Source organism: Cherax quadricarinatus, chromosome 31, assembly GCF_038502225.1.
Source record: "Cherax quadricarinatus isolate ZL_2023a chromosome 31, ASM3850222v1, whole genome shotgun sequence".
Classification (NCBI taxonomy): Eukaryota; Metazoa; Arthropoda; class Malacostraca; order Decapoda; family Parastacidae; genus Cherax; species Cherax quadricarinatus.
The window spans coordinates 28,508,327-28,521,207 of NC_091322.1; the positions used below are offsets into that span (position 1 = coordinate 28,508,327).

Here is a 12,881-nt window from a genome sequence, read left to right on the forward strand (position 1 = left end):
TACCACTGTTACTAGTATTATTTTTACTGCTACTACTACTACTACCACCACTACTGCTAGTAGTAGTTTCTGCTAATACTGCCACTGATATTATTATTACTATTACTACCAATACCTCTCCTACTACTTCTTCCACTACTACTACTACTATCACTACCATTATTAGTACTACTACTAATACTACTACTACTACTATCATTATCACTAGTAGTAGTAGTGGTACTACTATTACTACTAACAATATTAATCAGCCCAGCCTAGACAACAGGTATTTTTCTGGTACTGTTGGCAGTGTCTCTCGTGTGTGAATTGCGTTGTTGGGGTATTTCTGAGGTATGAAGAAAGGTAGGTAGGGAGAAGGAGGCCTGACTAAGCAGGGTGATGCATGCCCAGTGCCCCAGTGTGCCCAGATAATCCTCATACCCTGGGCATGAGACACTGGTTTCTCCAGAACACGCTGACCACTACGCAACACTTCATTACCCAACACGCGGCAACTCATTAATCATGCAACTCACTCCTCCGTCTCAGAGCGATAACATATGTGCATAAAAATAACTGATGGTTTTATTTATTGGTGTTTAGATTTATAAGTGTAGGTTGTGTGTATATATAAAGTACAGCGTTGGCGGCGCTGCTGCATCAATGAATCACAGAGTATTCTTGGCTCAGCTGCTACCACACACCCTACACTACACATATGAATGGATAATGCCTCTATTTTACCACTTTACTCTGTTTATACTTCAGCCATACCAGAGAAATATGTGTCAGAGAGCGTCGTCAGACTGCTCACCTCTCATGGTATCGTCGTTCTGATGACTTCCCACTTCCTCTTATATCAGAAAAAGTAACTGCATATTTACTCTAGGTGAGTCACACCGACCTTTAACACAACTAATCAACATTTCCCTAATTATATTGGACACTAAAAATGGAGATAGTCGAGTAGTGGGTGAAATTATGATAATATAAGTAGTGTTGTGTTGAGCGTAGATGTGGCAACGTGGTGGTGGTGGGGTAGTGTTGCCAACAGCTGTGTTGCAGCAGCACCACCAGCACCACCACTACCACTACTACCACCACTACCAGCACCACCAGCTGAGTGAGTTGAGTGTATGACTGCCTCAGTACGTACACAACCAGCGAGGTGTTCACACGTACTCGCTCGCGCTGTGCCACCCTCTTGAGTGCAATTTGAAACCCGTGACGGATTTATATAGGAGAGTGTCTTGTGTGCGGGATATCTAGTCAGCAACAGGGATTTTTATACACTTACGTGGAAGAAATATCATGTACAACAGTAAGTTACTTTCCTGTTATACTGTCTAGTTTACATTTTTTTGAAAGAAGGCATTAACCTTTTGTAACCCCCCCCCCAAAAAAAAAACACATGTAAAAGTTAATTGACTTATTGAAAATAAATTAATTGTTACAGTTATAATTATTCTTGTTTGATATTAATGTTGTAAATAAGTCACTATTGACTTTTTTGAGGAGTTATCCTAGGTAATTTACACACGTTACTATGTAAGACAACTGTAATCATCTAAGATTGTAAAATTATATTTAAATCAATTTACTTGTTCCTGAGTGATGACCGTGTTTGTAAACGAGTGATGTGATGTCTGGGATGCTGGGTATTTCTAGGATGCTGTGTATTGATGTTTGGGATGCTGTGTATGTATTTCTGGGATGCTGTGTATTGATGTTCGGGATGCTGTGTATTTATTTCTGGGATGTTGTGTATTTATTTCTGGGATGTTGTGTATTTATTTCTGGGATGCTGTGTATTTATTTCTGGGATGCTGTGTATTTCTGGGATGCTGTGTATTTCTGGGATGCTGTGTATTGATGTTTGGGATACTGTGTATTGATGTCTGGGATGCTGTGTATTGATGTCTGGGATGCTGTGTATTCATGTTTGGGATACTATGTATTGATGTCTGGGATGTATGTGTTGTCATGATTAATATCTATGATGTATTTTGATGATTGTGATTTGTAATGATGGTTATGATTGTGATGTGTAATGATTGATGTTTGTGGTGCATTACATCATTCATGCAAGAAATGCATGAGTGATGCAATGAGGGATCCCTTGTGTTTGAAATGCTGTGTAAGGAGTAACGTTTGTGATGTGTCAGTGAGTATACGAGCCCATATTGTAAACACTGTTATGAGTAGTGACATCACTTGGTGTGAGTGGTGACCCTAGTTGTTGATGCGAGTCGTAACCCTATTTAGTTGTTAGTGGTGACATCACTTGGTGTGAGCGGTGACACCAGGTGGTGGTGGTAGGTGTAGGTAGTAGTTGGTGGTAGGTGTGATTGTTACCCTAGTTGTTGGTGGTACGTGTGTTTGTGACCCTAGTTGTTGGTGGTAGGTGTGAATGGTGACCCTAGTTAATGGTGCTAGGTGTAAGTGGTGACCCTAGTTGTTGGTGGTAGGTGAGTGGTGACCCTATTTGGTGGTGTTAGGTGTGAGTTGCGACACTAGTTGTTGGTGTGAGTGGTGGCTTAATTGGTGCGAGTGGTGACACCAGTTGGTGTGAGTGGTGATGCTGTTAGCCAAGTTAACAGTGACTCGACGCTCAAACATTGGGAGGTGATGTCAGGCGTTGGTGCCACGTCTAACGTGACACACACACACAAGGTTCCTCACTGCACCCACAGGTTTCCTGTACCATCAGCAGGCTCTGTAACGTTCCTCTCTACATATAATACCTGGTGAAACAGTCAGGACCTTGCTTGGTCAGGCACAGGCAATTCCACATAAAGGGTTGCCTGTATTAAACACTGAACGAAAATATTTGCCATGAAACAGAAGATGCATGCCAATGTCGTCATGCTGGTGTTTTAGTTCTCAAGAGGTAAATTGTTAGACTAGTTTTAGAACTATGTAGTACTCTCATTTATGTAACCCATGTTTCGAGAAGCTACTGTACTTGGCCACAACGATTTTAGTCACGTAAATATTAAACTTCTAGTCTTTCGATTTACGTCTTTCGAATGTTAAAGATAAACCCCACGACAAAAAAAATGAAGTAAATAGAGGGTAAACATTAATTAATAATAATAAAATTAATAATAGGACTTCAGTGACTCGCTTTGTGAACTATTTGAGATGACAGTTGCCTCTAGCTAATATTCAGTGTTATAATGTTACATGCGAGTCTTGGCAGTGGTCAGCCCCCAGACGTCATACCTATTCAGCTCTGGGTTACATTCAGCTCCGTGGAACAATTAGGAAATTTTGTATGCAAGCCCAGAAATTGTATGACATTTATGAATGGGTATCGGAAGGACTTGCACTCCTTATAACGTGGCACTCTTGCTTGCTACTGGAAGACTTGTCAGCATAGTTGCTGATCCTCCTTTACATGTGTTGTATGTATAGATTAGCGGAGTATCATAGTACCATCTATGTGCTTTATATAGAAGATCCCTAGGCCTGTGACTATGACGTCACGAGATGCAGCATGAGTGAGTGAGAGGCGCTGCCTCGCTCTCACTCCACGGATAGACATACGACAGGCAAGCGGGCAGGCTGGGCCCCCCATCCCTTACCACAGTCTGACAATATATATCGTTACCATCCAACAAGTGTGTTTACCTTCGACCATCATATCTCCTTACGAACCCCCACGACAGACTGCCTTTCTGCCTCCCAGCCATCCAGGTTACCTTTCTGATGCCTCGTTCGAAATTAACGTTAGGTAGTATATTTAAATAACGCAAACTATGGACAAATAAGGTATATAAGACTGATAAAAAAAAAAAAGCTTAAAACTCGCCCAAAGTGGTCGGTCAAGCTACTTGACATTTTCTTCTTTTTCCTGTCAACCCACAACCTCCTCTGCTGACATCCCATGCCAGTCCTTCCCCTCCCTATTCTTGTCATTGATTTTGTGGCTTAATTCGTTGTATAACGATGGTCACACAGGGATTTTATGCACCAAATTATTTGAAGTATTCCGGAAAAAAGTGACTAAAAGTACATAAAACAGTGAACTTCTTCCGCCGTAAGACGCATTATCATAAAACCCATATTCGTACACACCAACTTAGCTCAAAGTCATTTTGTTTCGTATAATTCAACAGTATATTTACCAAAGCACATCTTATTCCTAGCGAATGTTACATTAAGTTAACTAAAGTGTGTGTGTGTGTGTGTGTGTGTGTGTGTGTGTGTGTGTGTGTGTGTGTGTGTGTGTGTGTGTGTGTGTGTGTGTGTGTGTGTGTGTGTTTATATATATATATATATATATATATATATATATATATATATATATATATCAAAACCACTAAGCAAGTGGTATTAGACTTAGCATTTTACATCAGAAATAGCCTTACTTGGAGAAACAATGTTAATATAGTTACACCTTGATCTATCAAGACTAGTTGGTTAAAATAAAATATATAACAGGTTACTAAACATGCTTTGTTTTATGAACGGGTAGAAAAGCCTTGACCATGTAGGAAATGCGACCTAGAAGCCAAGCAGTAAAATATGACACTCATATGCGTAATCGGAAGTGAGTAGTGAGTCAGGATCGCATCATGTCATTGTTGCAATGTGATATAATCGTCAGTATTAATTATAAAGTGTGAGTATGAGTGAGCAAGAACTTGTTAATGAACCAGGTCTGCCTGCCTGGAGGTCGTTCCGAGGGTCAACGCCCCCGCGGCCCGATACTTAACCAGGTTGATCAAGCCCCTTCAGGGATTGATCAACCTAGCTGTTACTACTGGCCGCACGCAATCCAACGTACGGGCAACAGCCCTGCTGATCGGGCACTGACTTTAGGTATCTGTCCAGTTTCTTCTTGGTCTGTTGGTAATTTCCTTTATGCATGGTGGGCCCCGGACACTGAGGGTACCCATGGCACTCCTACTTTTCATTGGGGGTATGTTTCACCGTCTGCTTAGTCTTTTGCTATCGTAGGGACTAATTTCTGTTTGTAGATTTGGGACCAGTCCCTCTAGGATTTTCCAGGTGTAAATTATGATTTATATTTTTCGCCTGCGTTCCAGGGAGTACACAGATCTGGGACTTCAGACAGTTCCATCAGTTAAGTGCTAACCCACAAATTAGACATTAAACTAGATTAGTGTCTCCTAAAAACCACCCTCTTTATTTGACCTGCTTTCTAGGTTCCTTTCCCTTTCTCACTCACTTCTTTAATGTCCAGGATAGGCAGAAACGTTTCATATTTCATTTCCAGTTTATGGGTTACATGTGGTTTAACCCAGCGAGTTCAATTATATTTAAATATATAGCCGATATTCCAGCATGAATTTCCCCGCAGCGAAGGGAAGGAGCATTGTCAAGACAAGACTGTGGGCTTTCCCACACCACAAGGCTGAGTCACTGACCGCCGTGGATTACTAACGCCTCACTCACTGTCCTCGCCATATGTCAGCCACTTCTATTGTCCCCTCCCCATCCCACGATATATATCACTGTGGGTAGGAAAGCTCTCAGAAGCCAGTTAATCACAATTCCTTGGTGTTCATGACGGCATAATTAATACTCTTATTCGGTTGTATTTGTTGCTAGAGGAACATAACAGTATACAGTACTGATATGATATCCCCTTACTGATGTTGCGTTATTATTTTGGGACATTGAACTTTGGGGTGGACTGGATAGACAACCTAAGGTCTTCATCCAGCGACCACAAATTCTACTGTATTGGTCATCATCTCGCGTCAGGAGGAATTTTCCAGTTTCCCCTGACGGACACAGTATTCCCCTCCCCTCCCCATCCCCTTCCGTGAGAATAATTGTTAATAAAGGAGATGCAGCGTTGGCTAAGGTTACAGTGGAGTAACTTCGGAGCACATGGAACGGCATGTAAACCACACTTCCGGCCAATGACGCATGTCAATCCATATTCGAACAAACTCTGGTTTGTGTTACTGTTAGCCTTTGTGTTTGTGACTGCCTTGCTTTTTAAGCTGAACCTGCTGACTAAGTTCTGTCAGTAAGCGTTGTTTTGTTAAAAAAAAAATGAACGAATGTAAATTCATTGTCGCTATAATTTCGCTAAAACTAGTCAGTCATAAATTAAAACATTTCACTGATGTTAAATAATATTAATGAAAAAATAGGCTGACCTTTGATAAGATTTAATATATTAAGAGTGCCAACAATGTTAGGTAAATTGGATGACGTTTACGGTTGCTGTGTTTTGCTCACCATGAGTTTTGCTAAGCCAATACAAGCATGCTATGTAATGCATGGATATGGTAGTCTTCATGGTAGTAATTGCAGTAGTAGCAGCAGCAGCAGACTAGTAGTGATATGGATGTACGATCATATCAAGTGATGGAGCAACAATTCAATCATCATTTAACAAGATACCTTACTACTGTGTTTGTACTGCCAGTACTACTATACTGCCTTGAAGACTGTGCAGTCTTCTGCACTCCCTTCATATGGCCTGTGTCCATGCAGTGTATTGTTTGTACTCTCTTGGCCTTTAATGTGATGGGTAGGATGAAGCAGTAGGGTATAACGCTAATTGTAAAGGTTGGGTTGGCGCAAATTAAAAAAGAAACACCATACTGATTCACGTGATTATTTTATCAGAGGTGTACAAGATATTTATTTTTAAGATTGTTCTGTTTAGTAGCCACGACAGCTGTTAATATATGTATTCTCGTGAGTAGTGATAGTTATGTATAGTATAGGTATGTGGTATGATTGTGTATTTTTTGAAGGTGGTGGTGTGTTGCAGAAGGGTGATTTGTATTGCAGGGTGATGACTTATATTGCAATGCGGTGACTTATGTTGCAGGGTGGTGAGTGGTCATCATGCTAAGTGAAGGTCGTCGGGAGGGGCTTCGCTTGGCGCTGAACAGGTCGCTGAGTGAGCCTGGAGAGGCTAGTGCAGCCAGATGCCCAGTGTCACTGCCACAGCTGCTGGCGCCGCAGGTGCTCAGCATGCCCGCCTCACCCTGCGCAGACAGCTCCACCATCCAGCGCTCCATCCTACTCCGGCGCGCCCGCGCCCTCGAACCCGCGGAAGTGGCGCGCAAGCTCACCAAAACCAAACCCAGGAACTTCCTCCTCCTCGACCTGAGAACATTCATCAACTACAACATGCGGCATGTACGCAGCGCCATTAACCTCAACTGTTCGGACCGCTTCAACCGCAAACGGCTGCAGCTGCGACGAGCCTCTGTGGTGGACCTAGCGGCGTCCCCTTCAGGCCGCGACCTACTGAAGAAGCGGTGCTACAAGGAGATCATCGTCTACGATGACTCTAGCACCGACCTGGAAGCACTTCCTCCACACCACCCAGTCTACCTCGTTCTCACCGCTCTCCTCGAGGACAACAGAGAACCTCTCCTCCTCAAAGGTGAGTGTCTTGTATTATTATTACTTGTAGTGGCTGGTGTGGTAAGATTACAGCAAGTGGCAACAAGGTAAGTGGTGACGTATCTCTCTCCCTGACTACTGTATTATTGACTAGAACAAGACTGCCCAACGGAAGAAGCAATTAGAGAAGAATAGTGTGTTTGGGGAAGGGGGTTGTGTGTGTGAACAAGGCAGCGGAGGGGCTAACAATAACAGAGGCTCTCTCTCTCTCTCTCTCTCTCTCTCTCTCTCTCTCTCTCTCTCTCTCTCTCTCTCTCTCTCTCTCTCTCTCTCTCTCTCTCTCTCTCTCTCTCTCTCTCTCTCTCTCTCTCTCTCTCTCTCTCTCCCCTCCCCCCCTGTTACACCTGTGCCTTTCCCGGTGCCGCACACGCACTCTTTCAGCACTTTCCCTTCCAAAGGCCGGGTTCTGTTTCAGTCAGTTGAGATCAGTTTGAGAGTGCTGAGTTAGAGGTAGTCAGCTAGTTGTGCTGAGTGACTTGGTCAAAGTTGTCTAAGTGAGACACACACACAGCCTCTGTCACTTTATCATAGAATATTAATAGCCCAAGTTACTACAGCGCGATGCCTTGTTTATTTACACAGCTCACTCCAGTGTAAGATCAGCGAGTGTCAGTAGTTAATTTCTCCTAGTGGTACTGTAGTTAACATCCTTTAATACGTTAGTACTGGCAGTGTTTGTGTAGTCACACCCTCTCTTTCCTCAGATCAAACATGACTGATTTCCGTTCACCAAAGGTCGTTTCAACCTTATGTATTTAGCTCGTACCGATGATTGTGTGGTGGCAGCAGTAGTAGTAGTGGGAGTGTTGAAGATTACATCTTGTTGGTAACACGGTACCATTCACTTAGTGTGGGAATGTATTGGCTGGGTCCAGAGATTATCTTGAAATTCGTGGGGTGGTGCTAAACCCATGAACCATAAAGAACCTGGGGAATGGGAGGCAATAAGGGTCGATCCAAGGAAGGATAAAAATAAACACAAATACAATATAATGCGATCCTTTATTGACTACGTTTTGCCCACACATTAGGTTTATCAAGTCACAAACAGATCTACCTGGGTAAAGAGTACACGAGTATGTTTAGAAAGTTTATTCAGGTACAGGTACTCATAAATACCGTTAATAAATTATCATACATAGCATATGTGTAGATTATCTAGGGTAATCCAAAAAAAGTCAGTGACTTATTTCCACTGAGGTCTAAATGTTATGCTTGTTTGTCGGATCTTATATTGGTGAGCTGTTCCAGTGTTGTATTATTATTTTTGAGTTGCTGTTGTATTGTATAATTACGATAAAGTTTGCAAATGAGTTTAGCGAGATTTATTGGGGAAGGGGCAGGTGTATAGAACAGGAAGCCAGGTTGGGGGCCTATTTGGTGGTGGTTGGGACTGGGTGGTGGTGTATGGAGGTCGGGGTGGTGGTAGTTGGGGACCCTTCGGTAGTAGGAAGGGATGGGGGATGCTAGTGATGGTGGAAGGAAATGGAGGGTGATGCGAGTGGTAGTGGAGGTAGGGGTGAGTGATGCTAGTGGTGGGAGGTAAAAGATTGTTAGGAGGGGGTAATTCTAGTGGTGGGACGGGGAGGTTGATGTGGGGGATAGGTGTTCGGAGCAGGAAATCATTCTTGAGTGGTGATGGTAGTAGTCGTGATGGTGAGAGACAGGGATGGGTGATGGTAGCGGTAGGGGGGTAAGGGTGGTAAGTGGTCGGGAGGAGGGTAGGTGTGTAGAGCAGGAAGCCATTCTTGGGTGGGTGATGGTTGGGGCGGGGGTACGACCTTGCCCAACTGCTGAGGTCCTCTCTGTTGTCAATCTTCCCTCCCTTCCCTAGCAGACACTAACCTGCCCTGTCTACTCCAACATTCTTCATCTCTCTTACCCTTATGCATAGCTAGCATCAGTAGAGGAAATAGGTGAAGACTGGGTGGAGAGGCGGGAGGTTGTGGTAGTGCCTACATACGAGGAAGCCCCACTCATCTGGCCTTGTAAAGGGATGGTGGATGGGAGCCAGGGTATCGGGGGACCTTCCTTCACTCTCCCTCCACTAACAGTTCTCAAGGGGACACACCAGGTGAACTCGTGGCGTTAAAGGTGATAGTAACTCCCAGAGACTGGTCGCAGCAAGGTGCCGGGGCGAGGCCACTCCGGGCTCTCACCTTGGTGATTCACCATCGCCATATTATACCATGGTAGACCCCAGGTAGACGCTGCTGTAACTGACGGAAGTGTGATGGAGGCACGTCGGCTCGTTGAGGGTACAAGACACGACTCTTCTGGAGAAACTAGACGGACTAGAGGGACGACGCATCCCTAGCAATATTTATAAATCCCTGAGGGCAGTGGTGTGGTCGGGGCTTGGTTGTGTAAACTGGTAGCAGGGCTGACAGCATACAAGGAAGAGGAAGATGTGTGAATGGCATCTGGAACGCGATAATCCCATGGCGCTCGTGATCCTACCTCACCCGCTCCTCCTTCCTGTTCCTCCTCAGTGTCGAGAAACACCAAGGAATCCTGTAGGATACATCTAACTTTTTCACTTTATTTTTAAACAAGTCAGACCTGAGACATGTGGCCGTCATGTAGGTATCATCAACACGCGAAACACCCGCATCAGCAGCGCATGCCACCACCAAAAGTTGATTGTCCCAAGTCACGTAAGAACTTTATCATGCACAGAGCTTAGAGGGGCCAGACTTGTCTCGAATACGATCGTGTGTGGGGGGGGTATGGTTTGTGCTTGTAGGGATGTGGGTGTATACTTGCCAATATTTGATTGCAGGGGTCGAGTCTCGGCTTCTGACCCTGCCTTCTCTATGGTCGTTACGAAGTTTACTCCTGGCTTCGAGAGCCTTAGCGTACCCCTTCTTAAAGCTATGTATGGATCCTGCCTCTAACCACTTCATTCTCCAGGTCGTTCCACTTCCTGACTACTCTAAGGCTGAAGAAATAATTCCTTACGTTCCTGTTACTTCTCTGAGCTTTCAGCTTACAGCTTTGCCCTCGTGTTGCCGTTTCCCGTCTCTGTCTGTCCCTGTTCACACTATCAGTTCTCAGTATTTTGTACTTTATCAGCCCCTAGCCCTGTCCTTTAGTGACATTTGACCGACTTCTCATAGGACATACCCCTTAGCTATATGTCTGTCTACACACTCGGTGACAGACAAGACCTAAGTCGGGTGTTATGTTACTACCTAGGTATTGGCTCTTGTATTTTCCTTTCTCTTTTTCCTTACCTCCACCCTCCCACCCGAGGCTGGTTCCACAACCTCCCCCACCCAAAATTCCCGCGCATGAGCTCACCAACTCTAGAGGGAATGTAAAGACTGAGGCACTATCTTCCTTCCTTAATGTTTACCCAGGTGAGCGAGTACTTTTGAGGCTAAGGCGAGGCAGGCTGCAACTTAAGGAGAGAGTAGTTATGTATAGTGTTCACCGCTGAGAGAGAGAGGTGTGAGAAACACCTGGTGAAGTGGTGGTGTGAAAGACACGGATGGTTGCAGTCATGGTGCAGGTGGAACGGGAAGAGGGGGAGGAGGGAGGAACCATCTGTACCCGTCCCCTTGCGGCCTCCAGTACTGTCACGCACGCAAGTGAAACACCTCTTGCTAGCCAGACACGCCCTCCTCACTCGTGTTTCCTACTAGTTTTTTTTTCCTGAAGGGAGAACCGCATGGCTTCGTTTTAATAATTAAAATTTTTCACGAAGTGCAACGTCACTCATCCTGTGGGTGAACTATACAGACAGTATTGGGCAGTAGCTCACAGGATGAGTGAACGTACCAACCATACAGTTACTCATCCTGTGAGTGAATATGTCACTATAAAGAGAATATAACCTAGATAGCTGACATGTCATTAAGGCTACTAACTCCAACCTTGACTATTTTAATATTTAGGTATTAACATTTATCTGATTGTAGTAAATCCTGCATAGTTTTGTAAAATGCCGCCAGTCTTAGTTACATAGTGTTTATTATATTGTTCATAAATGTTAGTGGTATTAATTCTGTATTGATGTCACTTGTCCTGTTTCCTGACAAACCTTACCTAACCTGTATTGGTGGAATCTACTGTATTCTAAGATAGAGCGCCGGAGACGCATCTTCAGCACTCTGCCGGAGACTGTATCCCCCTCTTAGGTGCTTGACTAACCTGCCACCATCGTCTCTTCCCTTCGATTTCCACCTTTGTTTCTGAACGACTCAAACTATATTTTAATGTTGTGCAGATTTACTATAAGGCTGTTAAATTTACAAAAGCTATTGTTGCCGTGCTTTAATGTTAAATGTTTCTTAATAAGAGTAGGCGAGATTTGGTTAACATTATGAATTGGTTTGTTTAATATAGCAGACCTTTGATATATAAGCCTGTGTAGGCACGTCTGAAGCACCCATTTCCTCTTCTGGATTTAGAAAGCACTAAATTTAAACAAACTAACAATAGCTATTGCCAGATTACTATATTTCTTCCATTATATATTATATTTCCTGCATTATTAGACTGGCAAATGCGTGGGTGTGGAGGTGAGGTCAGGCTGTGAGTTAGTCTTTGGTCTTAGTCACACACTACCACACTCGCAAGACTTCCCCTTCCCCTCCCTCCCCTAACACTCTACACCCTTTATACCTTGCCACCCACACCCTTTTATACCCCTGCCACCCACACCGCACACCCTTCTATGCCCCACCATTCATACCCTCTATTGATAGAAGTAATATGTAGGCGGCAGATATCCTAGAGGGAATCCCGGATATACTCGGAAATGACACAACCTTTTGGGCATTTCTGGTGTTGGTAGTTCATGGTTATGACGTGGTAACTCCAGTACTGATGACCAATATTTTTATAGCAAGAGTGTGTGTTAAGGCCTTTTAATAATTTTTCTACCACACCCACATATTTTACCTCATTAAATCAGACGTCATAAAGTTTTGCCGTAGTAATAATCCAGACAGTCGTATTTCCCACATTCCTCTAGTAAATACAGTACCACGATGGCTTTCCCACTGAGAAAGTGCTTAGATTACCGCACTTATCACTATTATGATCATACAGAGTAGGGTAACAGCATACTGCCATGTTCCGAATTGTGTTTAACAGAAAAAATCATGAGTGATTGCGGTAATAGGAAAGGTGGGATGGTGGATTTTAACATACCACCAAACACTGATATGTTCCTGCGACCACTCTTCATGCGTACTCACCCTCTGACCTATACAACACTCGGGTTCCCCTCACTCACAAAATCTATTGTGTAATTTCCCACACAAAGGCTCATCCATTAGGTCATCGCTTGTTCTCTTATCTTACGTCATTGCTTTCTTTACTCCCCCTTTTATGGCACTCTCCACGCTAGTGCCTCCCTGCATCTCCCTTGTTATTGCACCCACCACATCAGTGCCTCTCTGCAACTCCCCAACTTATGGCACCCTCCACGCTACTGAACCTGTAGCGAAATGCTGAAGTCTCTCAGCTCAGGCTGACAGATT

At 43.9% G+C, this 12,881-nt stretch overlaps 1 protein-coding gene across 2 annotated transcripts in view; it reads left to right on the plus strand.

Moving 5' to 3' along the window:
* The first annotated feature begins 1,059 nt into the window (after positions 1-1,059).
* The window catches only part of LOC128696574 (dual specificity protein phosphatase 10), a 70,158-nt gene continuing 58,336 nt past the window's right edge, over positions 1,060-12,881 (plus strand). Inside the window, exons 1-2 of one of the 2 annotated variants that reach the window (XM_053787909.2) lie at positions 1,060-1,303; positions 6,806-7,369. In XM_053787909.2, the coding sequence (XP_053643884.1) occupies positions 6,823-7,369 (547 nt within the window). In that variant the 5' untranslated portion in view covers positions 1,060-1,303; positions 6,806-6,822. The remainder of the gene's footprint in view (positions 1,304-6,805; positions 7,370-12,881) is intronic. The other variant, XM_053787901.2, reaches the window with a different exon arrangement.